The sequence below is a fragment of the Schistocerca nitens genome, chromosome 2, assembly GCF_023898315.1.
Source record: "Schistocerca nitens isolate TAMUIC-IGC-003100 chromosome 2, iqSchNite1.1, whole genome shotgun sequence".
Taxonomy (NCBI): Eukaryota; Metazoa; Arthropoda; class Insecta; order Orthoptera; family Acrididae; genus Schistocerca; species Schistocerca nitens.
The window spans coordinates 192,031,920-192,056,414 of record NC_064615.1 but is presented as its reverse complement, the minus strand read 5'-3'; the positions used below and the strand labels follow the sequence as shown (position 1 = coordinate 192,056,414).

The following is a 24,495-nucleotide window of genomic DNA, read 5'->3' as shown; positions in this document are numbered from 1 at the left end:
TACCCAATAACTCACATCAATCACTTCCATCTTGCTCCGTTGTAATATGCAGAATGGTGTTTCCAAACTTATGGATGGCAGTGTATAATTGTAAGAAACCATCTAAAAAGTGATGGCTTACTATGGGATAAAAATATCTTGCAAACAGAAAAGGGAAATGTATCTTATAGCTAGGAGGAATAATGATCCAGAAACAGTGAAACATTATAAAAACTACTGCACTGTATTAAAAAGTCCAGAAACAGACCAACTGAGAGCACAGGAAGACTGTATTTCTATCAAACTCAATGGAAAGTTTGTTAACAAGAAGTCAGAAGTAGAAAACATTTTTAATAATCATTTTTAAGTGTTGTAGAGAAATTAGAATCTAGCTATTCATTATAAAATGCAAGGCAGTATATGGAAGAGGCAATACCTATGCAATTTGATAAATTTGAAATTCAACCAGCCTCTCCTACTGAAATTAGAAACATAATTAATTCACTCAAAAGTAAAAACTCACATGGAATTGATGGCATTTCCAACAGTGTACTAACAGCTTGCTCTCAACAGATAAGTAGGATTCTCAGCCACATATGTAGTAGCTCACTGAAACAGGGCATTTTTCCAGAGAGACTGAAATTACGCTATTGTTAATCCATTGCATAAAAAAGGTGATAGGTCTGATGCTAACAACTGCTGCTCAATCTCACTTTGACAGCTTTATCCAAAATTATTGAAAAAGTAATGTATTCAAGACTAGCATCACATATTTGTAAAAATGAGGTACTAACAAAATATCAATTTGATTTTCAGAAAGGCTTTTGAACAGAAAATGGTATATATGCTATCACTGATCAAATATTAAAGGCTCTGAATAACCAAACATGACACATTGGGATATTTTGTGATCTCTCAAAGGCTTTTGGTTGTGTGAATCATGAAATACTTCTAGATAAGCTTAAGTATTGTGGTATGAGTGGGACAGTGCACAAATGGTTTAATTCATATTTAACTGGAAGAATGCAAAAGGTTGAAATTAACAGTACAAATAGAATGCAAAAATCAGCAGAGTCCTCTAACTGGAGAGGTATCAAGAATGGTGTCCCACAACAGGGTTCAGTCTTGGGTCCCTTATTGTTCTTAATATTTATTAATGACCTGCCACTCTATATTCATGGAGATGCAAAGATAGTTCTTTTTGCTGATGGTACAACTATAGTAATCACACCCAAAATACATAAATCAACTGAGGAAATTGTAAATAATGTCTTTCAGAAAATCATTAAGTTGTACTCTGCAAATGGATTCTCACTAAATTTTGAGAAAACACAGTATATACAATTCAGTACAGTAAACAGCATAACACCACTGATAAATATAGACTATGAACAGAATTCTGTTGCTAAGGAAGAATATTCAAAATTTCTGGTTGTGTGCATTGATGAGAAATTGAACTGGAAGAAACACATTGATCATCTGCTGAAATGATTAGGTTCAGTTATGTATGCTATTAGGGTTACTGCAAATTTTGGTGATAAACATATCAATAAATTAGCCTACTATGCCTATTTTCAGTCACTGCTTTCATATGGCATCATATTTTGGGGTAATTCATCACTAAGAAAAAAGTATTCATTGCACAAAAGCACATAATCACAATAATAGCTAATAGCTGGAGCCCACCCAAGATCACCTTGCAGACATTTATTTCAGGAACTTGGGATATTCACAGAACCTTCGCAATACATATATTCACTTCTGAAATTTGTTATTAATAACCCATCCCAATTCAAAAACAACAGCAAAGTGCACAGCTACAACATTAGAAGAAAGGACTTTGGCACCAAAAGGGGTGAATTACGCTGCCACAAAAATATTTGGTCATGTGGCAAATAACATTAAAAGTCTGACAGAGAGCCAACCAATATTTAAAAACAAATTAAAAGGATTTCTGAATGGCAACTCCTTCTACTCAACAGCTGAATTTTTAGGTATGAAGTAGTAACAGTAAAAAAATAATAAAATGAAAAATAAAAATTAATTATTTTCTGTAAAGAAAACTTATGTTATAGTGACATGTTCCACATCATTATGATATGTTGTATTCATGATCTATGGAACAAGTATTAATGAAATGAAATGTAATGTAAATACTAGTGAGCTGAGGTTTCCTCTGAAGTTCTCAGTTATTTCTCTAGACTTTCTACAGTCTAACAGAAAGACACAACTACAACTTTTATCCAGTATATGCTCAACAAAGCGCATACTAACAAACTAAATAACTTACAGAACACTTTCACTGGAAAAGTGTGCGTACGTGGGGAGGGAGGAGAAGAGTGAGGGAGGGAGGGAATCAGGACAGTGGATAAAGAAAGGGGGCATGGGGAGCAACACTGGAAAAATTAAAATCAGACTTGTACAATAGTCGTACAAGAAGATAGTTTTCCTATTGACCATTTGTCTGTGGAAAAGAAAGGAAAGGGGTTGAGGGGCCAATGATAGTGTGCATGTTGTGTACATTCCACTAGATGCCATACCATAGCTTGCAGGGCTTAAAAGCACATCAATAGCAAAGCATAAAATTTTATCATGAGTGAGGAAAATATAATGTAGCTACACACAATAGAACTCTGATTAAGTTTTCCAACACAAGTACTTTAGAAATTACTGAGATATTTGCAGACCAAACCATATGACATTTTACAAATCTGAACACTGAAATACTGTATGGTGTTATTCTGTAGATGCTAGACTTCTGCTCATGATTCATGTCTCTTATTAAACTAAAAATTGGTGAACAGATTTTCTTTAAAAATAATGAAGCCTTCCAAAATAAGTTGTCTCAGATTTCTAAGGGATATCTAAAATGAGTTCCATAATCATCTGATTTTGCCAATACTGCAATGTGCCTTAATTATATTAACCATTGCAGGAGAGAGGGGAAACAGGCTTTCTACAGCACTGTCTCTGAGTCACCTTACGGAAGAAGCATTGCATTTCAGGCTATTCACACTCTTCAAGCACAAATTAAAGGAAGAAAAAAGGAAGAAGACCAAAGCATTATTCACACTCTTCAACCACAGATTAAAAGAAGGAAAAATTTAGATATATTTAGGTGTACGTCTCATAACATATAAGTGTACAGAGTAAATCCATCATCACTTATTACAGAATAAATAATGTCTGTTATATGTGGATGTTCATTTGAGTATTCTGCTGTATCAACACAAATTGCCATAATCACCAAAGGCTGGTTACTGTCCACAAGCTCAATCTTAATACAGGTCTAAAATATCTACTTACCGGCATGGCTGGCAGCAGACACTGTACTGTCACACACAAGAGGTATGAATGTCAAGCTTTCAGAAGCAGAAGTGAAGGTTCTTCTGTATGGAGAATATAGGAAAAGAGAGAGACTGAAAGGAGAGAAAATGTTTAATGGACTAGAGGGAAAGTAATTCAGAGCCTTGACCCTAGAGAAACGTGACAACATTGGACAAAATCAAAATTAATGCTAGCTTACAATAAACTCCACTATTACTTTCTGTTTTCTCCAGTCCTCTTCTGTCCTGTTGACAAAAATTAATGAATCTTTCCTCCCATCACTATATGTAACTCAAAGGAGCCCTTAAGGTTCAAGAATCAAACATCTCTCATGTGTGACTGTAGAGTTCCTGCTAACTTATATGCCAGTACATAAATTTTAACAAGCTATAAGTTTCAAAGTTCCCTGGTCTTTTTGATCTGTTTTCACAGATACAGAATATGGTGAATGCACATCTGCCGGCACGTTGGTTCTTCACTATCCTTTCTACATGACACACATACTTAACTATTTTTGCTGTCTCAGTTTCTCATCCCACTTCTCACTACATGTTCTCACTCTACATAATCACACAATGTTTTTTGTATAATTATTCCAGTTACCTGCTGAGTTTGTATTTTGGACTGTGTTACTCACTCACACTGCTCACTGTTCCTCAATCCATGTCCAACATTTGATGTGCTGTACTGTACAATCAAGATTCGTTGGACCAAATAAATACAAATATAAAACACTGTACTGCAGGATACTCCTTATCTCATATTTTTATTCCCTGCTATATACTGAAAATCACTGTCCATATGCATTTGTAAATCCAAAATGACATGGTGAAGCTTGACAAAAGCATCAAATAAGCCAGCTCTTTTCTCCCTTATACAGGTTCAATGTGGATCTTGCAACTGTCAAATGTAAGACAGTAACTAGAATTACTTTCATTCATCACAGACATTTTTAATACAGTGTATCATTAGCAACACTGTATCAAATTTATCTGGCTATGATTCCATAAATATATTAAATTATAACTCAACATTTGATACATTGAATCAACATATCAAAAGGTTTGGGAACTAACACACATTTTCATATGCTTGAAGGTGTGGAAATCACTTGTTGCTAAATTCAAGCTATACGCTGGATATACCAAAATGCCCCATCTGAACAGATGCAACATTTATTGTGTTTGCAGCAAATAGCTTCACCATACATTACCCAGAAAACACAAAAACCATTGAGTAAGCTGAAACAAGATGTTTTGGAACAATGACCCTAGTCCAGTGATACCTCCAACTCTCTTATACATTTTCATGCCCATGAAAAAATGGATTCTTCTCAATGAACTGACTCTGATAAGGAACTTCTAAGACACTGTCATGAAATAACTATTCTCTTGTGTCTCAAAATTTTATACAGATGATATTTGCCAACTAATTAAGATGTATGCAAAAATCTGAATGGCAGTGAAGTAGAAAAGTAATACAAATGTTTATACTTCAGATTTTTCTAATAAATATTCTTTAAGTATTCCAGGACTGTATTTATATTAGATTGGTGTGTAAGTTTGTAGTGTTTTTTTTTCTGCATGTTGGTATTCTGGTTACTATGGGTTTATTTATTGATTGTAATTTTTTATTTGTAGTTCACTGTTATTATTTGCATTAACATGTTGTCATTTTTTCACTTGGAAATAGTGAGTGGAGCTGTAGGCTCTAGAAAATGGAATGCCAAGTGGAGCAATTGGAACATTTCCGACATATTCTTCTGTTTGAGTTCAATAGAGGTGTGACAGCAATGGAGGCAGCCAGAAACATATGCACCATGTACGGGATAATGCCATTGAGTTCAATAGAGGTGTGACAGCAATGGAGGCAGCCAGAAACATATGCACCATGTATGGGATAATGCCATTGGACAGAGCATGGCAAGAAAATATTTTTATCATTTTAAGGAGATTTGTTTTGACATTAGTGACTCTCTTCATTCAGGAAGACATTTTGAGTTTGATAAATATTGTTTAAACGCATTAATCCAGAATGATCCATGTTACTGTACTCGAGAACTGGCAAATATGATGAACTGTGATCATTCCACCATCATGCAACATTTGCATGCAACAGGGAAGGTTCAAAAATCAGACGTATGGGTACAACATGCTCTAAGCCAAAATCACAAAAATCAGCAGGTGCCATACCTGCATCTCTGTTTGCTTGTCAACAATTGGCTCATGAATAAAACTGACCATTCCTATTCTGCATCATTGCTAGTATGAGAAATGGTGCCTTTAAGCTAATGTGTGGAAAAGAAAGGAATAGTTCAGCCCAAACAAATCAGCAACTCTCCATACAAAAATCTGTGCACACCCACAAAAGATAACATTATGGTGCTGGTGGAACAGCAATGGTGTGGTGTACTATGAATTACTTATCTGAGGTATAATCATCACTGCTGACTTTTATTGTCAACAACCAAGCACATCTTGCAGACACAGTCCATGCCAAGAAAAACAACCAGGATGACTCTCAAATGAGAGCACACCGTGACAAGGCCTACCTGGATTCTGATAGACTGTCAAAAAACACTTTACAGGAGTTGGGTTGGGAAATCATTCCAAACCCAACTTCTTCACCTGATCATGTGCCCTCAGATTTTCACCTTTTCTGCTCTCTATTGAACAACCTTCAAGAAACTTCCTTTCTGGGTGGAAATGGGCTCTGAACATGGCTTGACAAGCTCTTTGCCTCAAAAACCACGTGGTTTCCACAGTCGCAGAAGCAAAAAGCTACCCCAGCATTGGCAGACTGCCGTAAATAGTGAAGGAGAATATATTATTGATGACTAAAGCCTCTGTTATGTGTACCTGTTGTATTTATTAAACTTATGGATAAATGCTAAAACCTTATGCACCAATCTGATAGCTTACTTCCTGGCTAGCCCTAATACAAACATTTCAGTATTCTGATGACTTTACAGAGAATTTTATAATCAAATTTTTCATCTGATTTAATTATGTGATTATCAGTATTCCTGTATGTTAAGTACATCTTTCTCTTAGTTTTGCTCACTATTTTGATGCCATTTATAAGCCAGAGTTTAGGAGCATTTAATCTACTGACACAGGTTATTTTTTAGGACAGTAATTTTCAAAGGAAACTATGTTACAGAATACTTTATTTACACAAGGTGTATGGTATGTATCTTTCCTGTATGTATTTCACAAATACTTTTTGAATTCCTCTGTTTCTTTCTCATTCAAGACCCTTGCAGATTTTCGCTTATTATTTTTATTTATGTCAAGCACCACAATATTAAGTTCAGCTGATGAGCTTAATGACCTCAGACACAATTAATTATAGAATAAGTCTAAAAAATTCTGTCAATTAGCAGTGGTGCTACTACCCATACCTGCAGTTGGAAATTGTTATGTTGATAATTTAATTCTATGAAATGAACCAGGAATATAGTGTAATTATAGAATGCTAAGTTCTCAAAAATTTAAAGGTTTGGTATTCCTTCATTTTTTTGGAAGTTTAGGAGCTTGATAAAAGAAGGATTCAGTATATGATAGAAAATCTGTTATGGCTGGTTCTTTTTTTGTGCAAAATCTGTTCTATATATTTTTCCATCTGTATTTTTTGGGCTTTTGTCTCCTTTAATCATACATGATTAATTTTTACTGTAAAAGTTCCTTTAGTTGCAGCAGATGCTGCTTTAATTCAAATTGATGTAAATATAATTATTACAAAGGTGCCCCTTGTGAATTTTCATGACTGGTCCCTACCAAGAAATATTGCAAGCAATTTCTAATAAAGCAGTCCAGCAACATTCTTGTTCCCATAGACAATAACTGTGCTCTTTTATGTTAGAGTTTTTCATTGGTTTTGAGGTTCATTTTGTTGTCCTTTTGGCTTATCCTATGATCTTGGTTTTCCACTTCCAACATGGGAAGAAAATTTCTATTATAGATACATATTCACAGTTTGCAAGACATGAAGTTTTGAATAGTGAATGATAAATTCATCATTCTCAATCAGGTACCTCTCCATTTTATTTATGCACAAAGAGAAACAAAATGAAGAATTGCGTGCTTGTTCTAATTTTATTCCTATGAACTCTGTGCTGCACATGTTTGTGAATGTAGTTTGTATTACAAACATCTAAGGCAAGCCAGATTCACAACAGTTTTCTTTTGATTGTTTCCAATGTGAGACCTTACGCACATTAGCAAACTGACAGTAAACAACACCTTCGGTGAAAGGCCACTCTTCAGGTGAATGAAGTTCCTTAGTCATTCTTAGACAATAAGTGATACAACATGTCAAAAAGGGGCTGAGTTCACAAGTAGTCTTCTTTCCCACAAGCTATATTTATTGAAGTTCAGAAAATTACAGTGTATAATCTTCTTGCGCATGTATCATATGTTCTGTCCATTTTATACAGTCACCCAATAAATATTATATTCAAGTACTTCATTATCGACATTACAGTCAACGAAAGTGCTATTTCCTCTCTGCCCATGAGCACTCAATTCACATGTAGCTGTAAATCAACACACTCAAAAGTAAATTCCTTGTACACAGTTATGAACCTGTGAGTGTCTACCATGGAAGAGTAGCTCTTGATAAACAAGAAAATTATTTCCAGAAAATATCAAAAGGATACTGAAATTATTTGATAAATATGAGATATGTTTACAAAAATTGCCTTAACAGTACTGCCTTATAGCAGCTACAGCAATACATCAACATTTCTACAGAGACTGCTGTACAACCAACAATACTTACTGAGAAATAATACATGATAAAATGAAATTCTGAAATGGGTGCTAAAGACACACAGTTATGTCCTGTAAGAAACAGTACTTTGTTCTTTTTAAAAACAAATTTTCTTAGTTCCATTTCTAACAAAATGTTTAGGAACTGACAGACTATTTATGGAATCAAATCCTGTGATGCCTATCATCCCTTACGTCATTCAAAGACAGATATTAGTGTCAAGATTATAAAAAACAGTATTGCACATTGTTCTGGTAATAGTGTATTTACACTACTGTTACCATAGCAACCGGAAATGATGAAGATATTCACAGTAAAACCACCAAAAAGGAACACACAATTCTACAGTGCATGAAGTAAACCATGTACTGTTGCCATGTGGTGCTTGAGATAGGCCAGGCGGCTGAGGACGACATTGCATACTGGACAGCGTGTCGCACCTCGGTGTACGTCTTTGTGTTTGGACAACGAGCTGCCAGATTTGAACACTTTGTCACAGAGCTTGCACGCATAAGGCCATCGGAACTGAGATGTGGAATGGGGTGCAGGTACGGGTAGGTGCAAGGGCTTTGTCTGTGCCTGACGTGACGACTGGTCCAGCTCCGGTGCTTCAGGTATTGTCCCTCCACTGGTGGGCCACCATCCGAGTTCTTCATCCAGCCACACCGCCTCAGGTTCTGGAGGGAGAGGAACCTCAATAAGTATCCATAATTGGACAGCAGTCCCCATCTCCACTGGAGTAAGCCCCACATGTACTGATAACATGTACTTGTTATGACAAGTACTGGCGAATTTTAATTGTACCTGACTCCAAGGCTAAATGTGATAAGGGTTTCAACTTGCAAAATTTTCCATAATCATTTCAATGAATGTATGGGAAATTAAATAAAGACACATTTCTCCAAAAACCACTAAAATGTCAGTTATAATTACATAAGTCATGAAACACAAAAACAAGCTATGTAACAAACAGAAGAAAACACATGTTTTACTATTGTAACTGAGAATTAGAGTGACTTCTTTTTCAATTCAGTAATCCGAAGATAAATTTCACACAAGCTTCAAATGTTCTGCTTTGATGGATCAAGATATTAGTTCATCTCTTCCTTGTATTTACAAAACCTCTCTGTGAAAGCTCCAGAACAAGTACCAGAAGTTAGATTCTGGCACTATGTTAAAATGGAGACAAGAACATTATAATTACACACTGATGCACAGCATAGCATAATATGTAAGTTCAGTTTCATGAATTTCCTTCTGCGACTACAAATAATACTAAGCTATAAAAAGAAATTTCTGAAGAAAATAGCTTCCTGTCTGTAGCAAGAAACTCATCTTCTGAGGTGGCACGCATCAGTATTAATATGAGCATACTGTACAGACATTACCAGGAGCAGAATTTTTGTACTTACTTTAATAGCCTCCAATTACCACTATTAATAAATGAATACCATGACAATTTCTCTCATGAAAGGAAAAGGTAGTAAGTTAAGTGACACAGTGATGAGCAAAGACATGAAAATTCCATCAAAATTAATTTGCTTGATGACTCAAGAATAAAAACCACTGTACACGGGGAAAATGTAATTTTACATTACTTGGAAAAAATGAAAAGAATAATGTACAGTAGGTAATAACTTAACTTTCATATTTTATACAATCATGTACTCAATAGATAGTTATCTGTTCACATAAAACATGACATTTTTTTCAAACATTCAAAGCATTTTTTTTTTCCAAATTCAAAGCTTAACAACAGTAGTGGTTTCTCCAGAAGTAAAGTAGTATTATCCTAATGGCTGGTTTAAACACCACTGTGATTTTCTACGCACTCTCCTAGTTGAGGTGGTATTGTTCTTGCTTTCCTCTGACCTATGTATTAGCTCACTTAATCAGCTATGTGTGGATTTACAGTTCAACAAAGAATTTGAGTTATGGTTCAATAGCACTATTTTTACATGCACAAAATACTGGGAGGGGTGAAACACACATTAGGAGGCTGAAAACACTCTTAGCCTGAGCTGAATTTCACATTGTGCACCTCTGGATTACTTGGATGTACACTTAACCAACCGAGTAACGAAGCTGTGCGATATTGTGTTAATAAAACCAACCCACTTGAATCTTAATACCCACTTGTACAGCACATAAGTTAAATCCATTTTGGAGCCCTAACAGGAATGTAGTGATTCACAAGAAGACTAACTGCACACACAATACAGAAAATAATCATAATCACTGGAAAAAATTGCTCACCATAAAGCTTGTACAAATATTTAAAAGTTGATATTCAAAATTAATGTTTTGAAATGGAATTTCCTTCATGGATTCGAAAGATGTTAAAGGGAAAAAGGAAAATGCAAACCAAGAAGCAATCAGTGACTTATCAGCAATTTGTCGGCAAACATAAATCTTACAACTCCTTCTGATTAGATTAGAGCAAGTGTACTTTTCATTCCAATAGATCCTTCAAGATGTAGAACATGTCAGGAAAAAAAGAACACACAATAAATGTTTATAAAGAAAAACAAACCTTCCACAGATCTTAAAGTCTGCAGCTCTTGGTCTAGTGGGCAGCGTTGCTGCCTCTGCATCATGGAGTCCCAGGTTCGATTCCCAGCTGGGTTGGGGATTTTCTCTGCCCGGGACTGGGTGTTTGTGTTGCTATCATCATCATCATCATCATCATCATCATCATTCATGACAGTTGCTAGATTGGACTGAGTTAAACATTGGTCTGTGTACAAATTGGGACTGTACAGGTGCTGCTGAACACGCAGTTGAGCGCCCCACAAACCAAACATCATCATCGTCATCACAGATCTTAACTGAAATTGTGCACCTCTGGATTACTTGGATGTACACTTAACCAACCGAGTAACGAAGCTGTGCGATATTGTGTTAATAAAACCAACCCACTTGAATCTTAATACCCACTTGTACAGCACATAAGTTAAATCCATTTTGGAGCCCTAACAGGAATGTAGTGATTCACAAGAAGACTAACTGCACACACAATACAGAATAAGTCAAAAAAATCTTACACAGATTTTCATTTAATAGTAGGCTGTTGCAGTCATGGATCATTAAGTAAAAAAATCATTGTACAAGCTCTTATTCACAATGTTCACTTTACTGTACTGCATTTGTACAGAAGTCAGATTGTACTAATACTCGCATTACCATATTTGACAGCATTAGTAGCATATATGTATCAATTGTTTCTACCAAGAAATTCATCAATGAAATATGAGTTGGCCACCAATAAATCCTTTAGCCTCCTCACGAACTAAACTTTACTGACAGCTAAACTTTTTATGAATGCCGGAAAGTGATTGTAAATGTTTGTTCCTGAATAATGGACACCTTTCTGGACCAGTGTAACTGACTTAAATCTTTGTGAAAATTATTCTTGTTTCTCATATTGAGTCCATGAACTCAGCTCTTGGTTTGACATGAACATATACCTGTATTTTTAATGACAAATTTCATTAACAAATAAATGTATTGGGTTGCAGTAAACAAGCCTCTGCAGGATGTTCTTGAGGTCACATCACCAGTAATTCTTATTAAATGTTTCTGGATGTAGGAGGAAACTTATGTTTGACTTGATAAATTGTTCCAAAAAATTATCCTGTACGATGTCATGGAATCAAAGAAAGTGTAGAATGCTCTCTTTTTTTCTTTTGTATCACTTATGTCTGACAACATTCATATTGCATGTAGATATGTGTTTAGAGGCTACAGCAGTTCTGTGATATGCTTTTCACAATTGAATTTATTATCACATGCTGTCATCCCAAGAATTTAACACTGTCAACTTTTCTATCCACCTGTCATCATATTCCAGGCATACCTCTTACAAGTACCAAACTATATATGGTGTATTTTTCAAATTTTAGTGACAAAGAATTTGCTATGAATCATTTACTAATATCCATTAAAATTTCACTAACTAATCTTTCTAGGACTATACTTGATTTCCCTTTACATCCATGTTTGCAACATTTGCAAACAAAACAAACTTGGCATATGGCAATGTTACAGATAGGAAGGTCATTGATACACACAAAACAAAGTAAGGGCCATAAAATGGAACCTTATGAGACACCACATGAAATTAGATCCCAGTTTGATGACACCTGGTAGCTTAACACAAGTCTCTTTCCTAGTGATGCCCTTTGTTTCCTTTAAGAGCTACAGGATTTGAACCAGTCTGCAGCAGTTCCTGTTACATTGTGATATTCTAATTTACTTAAAAGGATTTTCTGATTTACCAAGTCAAATCCCTTTAACAGACCACAAAATATACCACTAGCCTTTAATTTATTGTCTAAAGAATTATGTACATTCATGCTGCATGTGTAGATAGCCTTTTCATTACCTGATAATTTACACATCCGAACTGTGACTTTTCACAGCATCTCATTTGTTGTCAGATGGTTATAAATCTGATTGTATATTACCTCTTCTAAAATTTTTGTCACTGCTGGAAAAAGTGAAACTGGGTGAAAATTCAAGAGTACTTCATTATCTCCATTCTTAAACAAAGGTTTAACTTTAGCATATTTCAACCATTCAGGAAATGTTCCATTGATTAATGACTGACTGTACAGATAACTTAATATGTTAATAAAATCAGAAGCATACTCATTAATTAATATTGTTGATATTTTATCATAACCATTTGAGTTTTCTGATTCTAAATATTTTATGGTGGGCATTATTTCTACCGGTGTAGTGAGGGTCATATTCATATTGCTGAAGGTATTTGTAATGATTGGTGTGAGATACATCATGGTAGCACCTACTGAACCTGACAAACCCAATTATGAAGTGCTTGTTAAAAAGTTTTGCAACACTGCACATGTCTGTTACCAATGTATCATTTATTCTTAATGTCACCTGCTCTTTTTCATGTTTGGTTCTACCAGTGAAGGAAGCATCACTGTCTTTATTTCACTACATGGTTTGATTATTCTTTTCTCATAATAAATTTTCTTTGGTTTCCACATTACTGTCTTTAATATTTTGCAGCACATCCTGTAATGAGCTGTAGCCTCAACATCAGAGTTATTTTTGACTGACAAACAGTCTCCTTGTCCGGAACCGCGCGACTGCTACGGTTGCAGGTTCGAATCCTGCCTCGGCCATGGATGTGTGTGATGTCCTTAGGTTAGTTAGGTTTAAGTAGTTCTAAGTTCTAGGGGACTGATGACCTCAGATGTTAAGTCCCATAGTGCTCAGAACCATTTGAACCATTATTTTGAACGGTCTCCTTTTTGTTTTACAAGATACCTTCATTACTTGAGTAACCTACAGCATCTCTGTAGACTTTTGTATAACTTGGGTTAGTTTCTGGGGGGAAACAGTAGTCAAATAAGGTAAATACTTTATTTTAAAAAGTTGTATTTTTCATTCATTTCATGACTGCTGTATACATCACTGCAGTTCATGTCTTAGAGAAGTGTCTTAAAATAATTAATTTTTGGTTTACGGACTATCCTCCTGAATTCATATACAGTAGATTTTATATCCCATTCAGTATTGACATTTAACAAAAGGAATTACAAATCATGGTCTGAGAGCCACTGACCAATGGTTCTGCAATATAACTTTTCTTTTTATACAGATATTATTAATGCTGTTTGTGAGCAATTAGCTGTGCTACTTGGAGGTTTACAGCAGGAACTGAAGTTGAATGATAGTGTTACTGACAGTAATAAATTCTTACTGGAAGAGTTTTTAAGAAAATCTACCTTAAAATCACCAACAACCACTATTTCTGCTGTTGAATAGTCCAGTAGAGGTTCCATACGATTTAAGAACAATTTAAAATTAATTGTGGTGCTCGGTACACACTTAAATTATTATGATGGATTTGTTTTGAAATGCTTCTTCTATCAAATATAGTTTGTCCTTGTCCACAGACAGTAGACATACAACTAAAGGTCACTTTCCTGTACTTAAGGTTAATGAGAAGACATAGCTGTACCTCAATAAATATCACTTTCATCCTTGAAATTTAGTTAAGGTATAATTTCCTCCACCTACATGTGCTGAATCAGCCATTACAATAGGATCTGATTTGGATTCTTGAAAGGGTTTGTCATCAGGGTGTCACCACTTAAGAAAAATATCAGAAATACATGTAAGAACCCCAGGATCTATATCATAACATTTCCTTCATATCAGAATGGAGCTAATTCATTCCTTTTGGAGAGTTTCAGGAGGAATGACACTTGAAAATTTTCTTTCTCTACCTAACACATGCACACCCACCATTATAATGTGGTGCACATATAATAACTTCAAAAGCCACCATATCTATATTCATTGGTGCACTAATGTCAACAACAGCAAGAAATACAGCAAAATTACTGCTGCTTTATGGCCAACAGCGCAAGAAATACATATTTCGGTGTACAGAACTACAAGACACTGTATCATATTTATAGATTATATTAACTGCTTAATAATTATCACCAAATAACAAATGTGACAATAATAAATAATCTATCAGAGCACATTTTTCTGTGTATGTAACACAGATTTGGTAGATACAAAATTAATATTTTCACAAATATGGCAAATGATCTAGAAATGCATAAACACTGGAAGGGACATGTAGACTTCTTAGTAAGCAAACTAAACAGCCTAGCTTATGCGATGAATGTCTTATCTGGTTCTCCCCTTACGGACACGACAGCTACTTTGACATTATAATTTGATACGGCATAATTTTCTGGGGAAACTCTAGGAACGGTCCGAGATTACTTACAATCCAAAATATAATAATAAGAAACATGTGTTTAGTCCAAACAAGAACATCATGTCACCTATTATTTAAAAAATTAAAAATACTAAGCATTCCTTCTCAGTACATCTACAAAATTTTTATTTTCATCTATAAAAATCAAAACTCACTTGACAATTTTCATTTTAACCACAATTACAGTATTCATCGCAGACACGGTTTCAAACTTCCCTCTCATAATCGAAAACTTTATGCTCAAACACCATTGTACATGGGATTAAAAATTTACAATAAATTAAATAACATGAATCTGTTAAATATGAAGTTTGACCCACTAAAAAGATTGTTATTTAATAAACTAGTGGAAAAATGTTATTATTCAACTGAAGAATTCATGCAGGGCAGTTTGGCAATTTGAAAAGAAAAAAATAAACATTATGTATTGTATAATAAATTGTTAATACACTCCTGGAAATTGAAATAAGAACACCGTGAATTCATTGTCCCAGGAAGGGGAAACTTTATTGACACATTCCTAGGGTCAGATACATCACATGATCACACTGACAGAACCACAGGCACATAGACACAGGCAACAGAGCATGCACAATGTCGGCACTAGTACAGTGTATATCCACCTTTCGCAGCAATGCAGGCTGCTATTCTCCCATGGAGACGATCGTAGAGATGCTGGATGTAGTCCTGTGGAACGGCTTGCCATGCCATTTCCACCTGGCGCCTCAGTTGGACCAGCGTTCGTGCTGGACGTGCAGACCGCGTGAGACGACGCTTCATCCAGTCCCAAACATGCTCAATGGGGGACAGATCCGGAGATCTTGCTGGCCAGGGTAGTTGACTTACACCTTCTAGAGCACGTTGGGTGGCACGGGATACATGCGGACGTGCATTGTCCTGTTGGAACAGCAAGTTCCCTTGCCGGTCTAGGAATGGTAGAACGATGGGTTCGATGACGGTTTGGATGTACCGTACACTATTCAGTGTCCCCTCGACGATCACCAGTGGTGTACGGCCAGTGTAGGAGATCGCTCCCCACACCATGATGCCGGGTGTTGGCCCTGTGTGCCTCGGTCGTATGCAGTCCTGATTGTGGCGCTCACCTGCACGGCGCCAAACACGCATACGACCATCATTGGCACCAAGGCAGAAGCGACTCTCATCGCTGAAGACGACACGTCTCCATTCGTCCCTCCATTCACGCCTGTCGCGACACCACTGGAGGCGGGCTGCACGATGTTGGGGCGTGAGCGGAAGACGGCCTAACGGTGTGCGGGACCGTAGCGGTTGTGGGACGGTTGCGAATGGTCCTCGCCGATACCCCAGGAGCAACAGTGTCCCTAATTTGCTGGGAAGTGGCGGTGCAGTCCCCTACGGCACTGCGTAGGATCCTACGGTCTTGGCGTGCATCCGTGCGTCGCTGCGGTCCGGTCCCAGGTCGACGGGCACGTGCACCTTCCGCCGACCACTGGCGACAACATCGATGTACTGTGGAGACCTCACGCCCCACGTGTTGAGCAATTCGGCGGTACGTCCACCCGGCCTCCCGTATGCCCACTATACGCCCTCGCTCAAAGTCCGTCAACTGCACATACGGTTCACGTCCACGCTGTCGCGGCATGCTACCAGTGTTAAAGACTGCGATGGAGCTCCGTATGCCACGGCAAACTGGCTGACACTGACGGCGGCGGTGCACAAATGCTGCGCAGCTAGCGCCATTCGACGGCCAACACCGCGGTTCCTGGTGTGTCCGCTGTGCCGTGCGTGTGATCATTGCTTGTACAGCCCTCTCGCAGTGTCCGGAACAAGTATGGTGGGTCTGACACACCGGTGTCAATGTGTTCTTTTTTCCATTTCCAGGAGTGTATATTGTATAAGTTGTACTGCGAGCTGCAAAACGACCATATGTGTTATATGAACCATGGACCTTGCCGTTGGTGGGGAGGCTAGCGTGCCTCAGCGATACAGAGCGCCGTACCGTAGGTGCAACAACAACGGAGGGGTATCTGTTTAGAGGCCAGACAAACGTGTGGTTCCTGAAGAGGGGCAGCAGCCTTTTCAGTAGTTGCAGGGGCAACAGTCTGGATGATTGACTGATCTGGCCTTGTAACACTAACCAAAACGGCCAGCTGAAAGCATGGGGAAACTACAGCCGTAATTTTTCCCGAGGGCATGCAGCTTTACTGTATGATTAAATGATGATGGCGCCCTCTTCGGTAAAATATTCTGGAGGTAAAATAGTCCCCCATTCAGACCTCCGGGTGGGGACTACTCAGAAGGACATTGTTATCAAGAGAAGGAAAACTGGCGTTCTACAGATTGGAGCATGGAATGTCAGATCCCTTATTCCGGCAGGTAGGTTAGAAAAAAGGGAAATGGGTAGGTTAAAGTTCGATATAGTGGGAATTAGTGAAGTTGGGTGGCTGGAGGAACAAGACTACTGGTCAGGTGAATACAGGGTTATAAATACAAAATCAAATAAGGGTAAAGCAGGAGTAGGTTTAATAATGAATAAAAAAAATAGGAGTGTGGGTAAGATACTACAAAACGCATAGTGAATGCATTATTGTGGCCAAGACAGACACGAAGCCCACACCTACCACAGTAGTACAAATTTATATGCCAACTAGCTCTGCAGATGATGAAGAAATTGTTGCAATGTATGATGAGATAAAAGAAATTATTCAGATAGTGAAGGGAGACAAAAATTTAATAGTCATGGGTGACTGGAATTCGATAGTAGGAAAAGGAAGAGAAGGAAACATAGTAGGTGAATATGGAATGGGGGTAAGAAATGAAAGAGGAAGCTGCCTGGTAGAATTTTGCACAGAGCACAACTTAATCATAGCTAACACTTGGTTTAAGAATCGTGAAAGAAGGCTGTGTACACGGAAGAAGCCTGGAGAGACTGGAAGGTTTCAGATAGTTTATATAATGGTAAGACGGAGATTTAGGAACCATGTTTTAAATTGTAAGACATTTCCAGGGGCAGATGTGGACTCTGACCACAATCTATTGGTTATGAACTGTAGATTCAAACTGAAGAAACTGCAGAAAGGTGGGAATTTAAGGAGATGGGACATGGATAAACTGACTAAACCAGAGGTTTTAGAGAGTTTCAGGGAGAGCATTAGGGAACGATTGACAGGAATGGGGGAAAAAATACAGTAGAAGAAGAATGGGTAGCTTTGAGGGATGAAATAGTGAAGGCAGCAGAGGATAAAGCAGGTAAAAAGATGAGGGCTAGCAGAAGATATATTGAATTTAATTGATGAAAAGAGAAAATATAAAAATGCAGTAAGTGAACAGGCAAAAAGAAATACAAACGTCTCAAAAATGAGACTGACAGGAAGTGCAAAGTGGCTAAGCAGGGATGGCTAGAGGACAAATGTAAGGATATAGAGGCATATATCACTAGGGGTAAGATAGATACTGCCTACAGGAAAATTAAAGAGACCTTTGGAGAAAAGAGAACTACTTGCATGATACCAAGAGCTCAGATGGAAACCCAGTTCTAAGCTAAGAAGGGAAAGCAGAAAGGTGGAAAGAGTATATAGAGTGTCTATACAAGGGCGATGTAATTGAGGACAATATTATGGAAATGGAAGAGGATATAGATGAAGATGAAATTGGAGGTATGATACTGCGTGAAGAGTTTGACAGAGCACTGAAAGACCTAAGTAAAAAAAAGGACCCACGAGTAGACAACATTCCATTAGAACTACTGACAGACTTGGGAGATCCAGCCCTGACAGAACTCTACCATCTGGTGAGCAAGATGTATGAGACAGGCTAAATAACCTCAGACTTCGAGAAGAATGTAATAATTCCAATCCCAAAGAAAGCAGGTATTGACAGATGTGAAAATTACCTAACTATCAGTTTAATAAGTCACAGCTGCAAAATACTAATGTGAATTCTTTAAAGACAAATGGAAAAACTGGTAGAAGCCGACCTCGGGGAAGATCAGTTTGGATTTTGTAGAAATGTTGGAACACGTGAGGCAACATTGACCCTACGACTTACCTCGGATGATAGGTTAAGGAAAGACAAACTGGAATGGTCTGGAATACTCTCTTTCAAATTTTGAAGGTGGCAGGGATAATATACAGGGAGCAAAAGACTATTTACATTTTGTACAGAAACCAGATAGCAGTTAAAAGAGTCGAGGGGCATGAAAGGGAAGCAGTGGTTGGGAAGGGAGTGAGACAGGCTTGTAGCCTATCCCCGATGTTATTCAATCTGTATATTGAGCAAGCAGTAAAGGAAACAAAAGAAAAATTTGGAGTAGGAATTAAAATCCATGGAGAAGAAATAAAAACTTTGAGGTTCATCAATGACATTGCAATTTCTGCCAGAGACAGCAAAGGACCTGGAAGAGCACTTGAAGAGAATGGACAGGGTCTTGAAAGGAGGATATAAGATGAACATCAACAAAAGCAAGACGAGGATAATGGAATGTAGTCGAATTAAGTCGGGTGATGCTGAGGGAATTAGATTATGAAATGAGACACTAAAAATAATAGATGAGTTTTGCTATTTGGGGAGAAAAATAACTGATGATGGTTGAAGTAGAGAGGATGTAAAACGCAGACTGGCAATGGTAAGGAAATCGTTTCTGAAGAAGAGAAACCTGTTAACATAGAGTATTGATTTAAGTGTCAGAAAGTCATTTCTGGAAGTATTTGTATGGAGTGTAGCCCTGTATGGAAGTGAAACATGGATGATAAATAGTATGGACAAGAAGAGAATAGAAGCTTTCGAAATGTGGTGCTAGAGAAGAACGCTGAAGATTAGATGGGTATATCACACAATTAATGAGGAGGTATTGAATAGCATTGGGAAGAAGAGAAATTCGTGGCACAACTTGACTAGAAGAAGGGATCGGTTGGTAGGACATGTTCTGAGGCATCAAGGGATCACCAATTTAGCATTGGAAGTCAGTGTGGAGGGTAAAAATCGCAGAGGGAGACCAAGAGATAAATACACTAAGTAGATTCGGAAGGACGTAGGTTGCAGTAGGTACTGGGAGATGAAGAGGCCTGCACAGGATAGAGTAGCATGGAGAGCTGCATCAAACCAGTCTCTGGACTCGGGACCACCACAACAACAACATGTTTTTGTTAAATTGTCCATGTGTAAAAATGCAGAAATGGCTGCTGAAATATGTTAATTATTATAACTCTTTTTTTAAGAAGTAATTTGACTTGTCTCCAGTATAAAAATCTTTGATTTGTACATGTACGTCATGAGACGAATAAACTACATTCTACATTGATTTTCAATCAAACGGTGCTGTTTGTCAAAACTATTTTTCCCTTCAAAAGTGAAATTGTAATGGAAAAACAAAGACTACCTATTCCTGAACAGTGGCAGCAGAAATAACAGTAGGAACACTTGTGATAGTTTTTGTCCTCTTATGAATGCAATGGGTACATCATTTTTTAGAAAATTTTAGCTGTATCAGTTTTCGAACACCTTACTCTATGATAGAGATAGCTGTACCATGGGTACAACAACATAGGAGGTGTGCCGAGAGGTCACACAAACATGATTTCTGAAAAGGGGCAGTAGTGTCTTCAGTAGTCTGGTTCATTGACTGATCTAGACTTGTAATATCAGCCAATATGGCATTACTATGCAGTCACTGCTTGCGGCTGAAAGCAAGGGTAAACTAAATCCATCATATTTCCAGAGAACGTAGAGCACTTGCCCGCGAAAGGCAAAGGTCCCGAGTTCGAGTCTCGGTCGGGCACACAGTTTTAATCTGCCAGGAAGTTTCGTATGGATTAATGATTATGGCATCCTCTTGGATAAATATTCTGGCAGTAAAATAGTCCCCAATTTGGATCTCTGGGGGTGGACTACCCAGGAGGATGTCATAATAAAAACGAAACAGGAGAGCACACATATAAAAGGTATTACAGTTTGCAAGCTTTCGGAGCCAACGGCTCCTTCCTCTGCCAGAAGGGTTGAAGGGGAAGGAAGAGACATGATGGAAATGGACTGGTGAAGTTTACTAAAAGGAGTAGCGTTCGGAAAAGTTACCCAGAACCCTGGGTCAGGATGAGAAGGAAGGAATAAGTCTCCACTGACTAGAGTTCTGGATGACTGTTCCAAACTCTACCCCTTTTTCCCGGACCTCATCAGTCCTTTTCTTCACCCGTCTTCCTGCTCCTTCAACGTTTCTACCAGAAGAAGGAGTAACTGCCTCTGAAAGCTTGCAAACTGTAATACCTTTTACACAGGTGGCACAACAGTCACTGCACAGTGGTTAAAAGAAATTGAAAGTAACAGCGAGACATAGTTAAGTTGGTATTACCTAATGGTGATAATTGCACCTTGTCAAGTTGGTATACAATGCAATGACAAACAAATCAAACACAATAATCAAACTAGTGGATTGTTGAAAGTGTGAGCTGTGAGACTTGTTTACAGCTGTAGTTTTTTGAACTGTCGCGATGTTAACGAAAGAAGAAAGGATTTTTGCATTGAAAACATTTTATGAAAGTGGTAATACAGCAGTTTTTAATGAATGGGGAAGATACGAGATAGATTTGAAGACTATAGATTTGTTTAGGATGCACAAAGATCTGGCCGCCTCACAAAAGTCACAACTGAGGAAAATGAATTGTGAGTATGTTTAGCTGAGACCCAAAGTCCACGAAAGTCAACCAGATGATTAACAACTGAGCTGGATTTAACACAAACGTCAGTTCAAAGTGCAGGAGGTCAGGTCCGTATGTAGAAGGATAAGACTTGAGAAACTTCAGGCACAAGTATATAACAGTGATCTCAGAAAGGTACCAGTTAGTTGAATGTAGTCAATTACAGTCATTGGAAAAGGAATGGACAAGGTACTGGGACACAGTACTAGAAGTGGCTACAGAATGTCTTGGAACAGTAGTGTGTAAAGGTAGGATGAAGCAAACAGCTTGGTGGAATGACACAGTCAAGGCAGCCTGTAAAAGGAAAAAGAAGGCATATCAAAAATGGCTACATACTAGAACTCAGGTAGGCAGAGAAAGTTATGTTGAGGAAAGAAACAAAGCCAAACAGATAATTGCAGCATCCAAGAAGAAATCTTGGAAAGACTTTGGAAACAGGTTGGAGACTTTGGGTCAAGCTGCTGGAAAACCATTCTGGAGTGTTATTAGCAGTCTTCGAAAGAGAGGTAAGAAGGAAATGACAAGTATTTTGGACAGGTCAGGAAAACTGCTGGTGAATCCTGTTGATGCCTTGGGCAGATGGAGGGAATACTTTGAAGAGTTGCTAAATGTAGGTGAAAATACGATCAGTAATGTTTCAGACTTCAATGTACAATGGGATAGGAATGATGATGGAATTAGGTACACATTTGAGGAAGTGGAGAAAATGGTCAATAGCTAGCAGTGCAATAATGCGGCTGGGGTGGATGAAATTAAGTCGGAACTCATCAAATACAGTGGAATGTCAGGTCTTAAATGGCTACACAGGATAATTGAAATGGCGTGGGAGTCGGGACAGGTTCCATCAGACTGGACGAAAGCAGTAATCACAGCAATCTTTAAACATGGAAACAGAAAAGATTGTAACAACTACAGAGGTATCTCTTTAATCAGCGTTGTAAAATCTTCTCAGGTATTGTTGAAAGGAAAGTTCGAGTATTAGTTGAGGACAAATTGGACGAAAATCATTGTGGGTTTAGGCCTCTTAGAGGTTGTCAGGACCAGATCTTTAGCTTACGACAAATAATGGAGAAGTGTTACGAGTGGAACAGGGAATTGTATCTATGCTTTATACATCTAGAAAAGGCATATGACCGGGTTCCTAGGAGGAAGTTATTGTCTGTTCTACGAGATTATGGAATAGCAGGCAAACTTTTGAAAGCAATTAAAGGTCTTTACATAGATAGTCAGGCAGCAGTTAGAGTTGACGGTAAATTGAGTTCATGGTTCAGAGTAGTTTCAGGCGTAAGACAAGGCTGAAACCTGTCTCCACTGTTGTTCATATTATTTATGGATCGTATGTTGAAAACAATAGACTGGCTGGGTGAGATTAAGATATGTGAACACAAAATAAGCAGTCTCGCATATGTGGATGACTTAGTTGTGATGGCAGATTCGACTGAAAATTTGCAAAGTAATATTTCAGACCTAGATCAGAAATGTAAGGACTATGGTATGAAGATTAGCATCTCCAAAATGAAAGTAATGCCAGTGGGAAAGAGATATAAACGGATTGAGTGCCAAATAGGAGGAACAAAGTTAGAACAGGTGGACGGTTTCAAGTACTTAGGATGCATATTCTCACAGGATGGCAACATAGTGAAAGAACTGGAAGCGAGGTGTAGCAAAGCTGACGCAGTGAGCGCTCAGCTACGATCTACTCTCTTCTGCAAGAAGGAAGTCAGTACCAAGACTAAGTTATCTGTGCACCGTTCAATCTTTCGACCAACTTTGTTGTATGGGAGCAAAAGCTGGGTGGATTCAGGTTACCTTATCAATAAGGTTGAGGTTACAGATATGAAAGTAGCTAGGATGATTGCAGGTACTTGTAGATGAAAACAATGGCAGGAGGGTGTCCACAATGAGGAAATCAAATAAAAACTGGGAATGGACTCTATAGATGTAGCAGTCAGGGAGAACAGGCTTAGCTGATGGAGTCATGTTACATGCATGGGAGAAGCAAGGTTACCCAAGAGACTCATGGGTTCAGCAGTAGAGGGTAGGAGGAGTCGGGGTAGACCAAGGAGAAGGTACCTGGATTTGGTTAAGAATGATTTTGAAGTAATAGGCTTAACATCAGAAGAGGCACCAATGTTAGCACTGAATAGGGGATCATGGAGGAATTTTATAAGGGGGACTATGCTCCATATTGAATGCTGAAATGCATAATCAGTCTTAAATGATGATGATGTCACTTCAAAGAATGTTACACAAATAGAAGTTTAAAGTTTCCATTCTACGTTTACAATATGGGTACTTGACAATGACCCAGATTGCAGAAACACATTCCTAACCTATTCAATAAAATTGTGTGGTCTGACGAGACCAATTTTAAGTTAAGTGTACAAGTTAACAGGCATAACTGCACTTACTTGTATACTGAGAATCAAAATCTTTTGTTAGAAACGACCACTAAATCAACTTGGTGTGAGTGTTTTGGGGATAATATCATCATTTGGCAGACTTGGACTACATTATACCTTGTAATGGGACACCCTCCTCTAGCATTACCTTTCTTTAACAGAAGTAGTCGATACGAGGGATATTTCCAAATCTTGTATAGGTGAACATTATCTCGGCTGTTTAACTAAAAGAATTACATATGATTTTGTATATGATGTATTATATTTCAGACTGAAATGTATAAAAAGAAATTACTTTATTACAATTGATACTTATTAACTCTGTGTGTACAGTTAAAATGACCCTTCTTTTAGAAATATTTGAAATTACAAAATATCTGGCATACTTAAAATTCCTATTATTAATTACGCAATGTGACACTAATTATTAAATTTATTTCTGGATTCATTTACAAAATAATGATATAACTTGGTGAAGATTCTTCTTTTGTCAAGAAAGTTTATAAACTCTTTTGTTTTGTAAACTCTTTCGAATATTGTTAGTACCACAGAATGTAGTAGTAGTGGGCATGCC

General features: G+C 37.7%; 1 protein-coding gene across 8 annotated transcripts in view; it reads right to left on the bottom strand.

The window, feature by feature from the left end:
* LOC126235879 (broad-complex core protein isoforms 1/2/3/4/5-like) overlaps positions 1 to 24,495 on the bottom strand; it is a 514,245-nt gene that overhangs the window by 204,040 nt on the left and 285,710 nt on the right. The window contains exon 6 of one of the 8 annotated variants that reach the window (XM_049944789.1): positions 8,308 to 8,756. The exons of 6 other annotated variants lie outside the window; for them this stretch is intronic. In XM_049944789.1, the coding sequence (XP_049800746.1) occupies positions 8,422 to 8,756 (335 nt within the window). In that variant the 3' untranslated portion in view covers positions 8,308 to 8,421. Of the gene's footprint in view, positions 1 to 8,307; positions 8,757 to 24,495 lie in introns of those variants that run through there. One more of the 8 variants, XM_049944791.1, reaches the window with a different exon arrangement.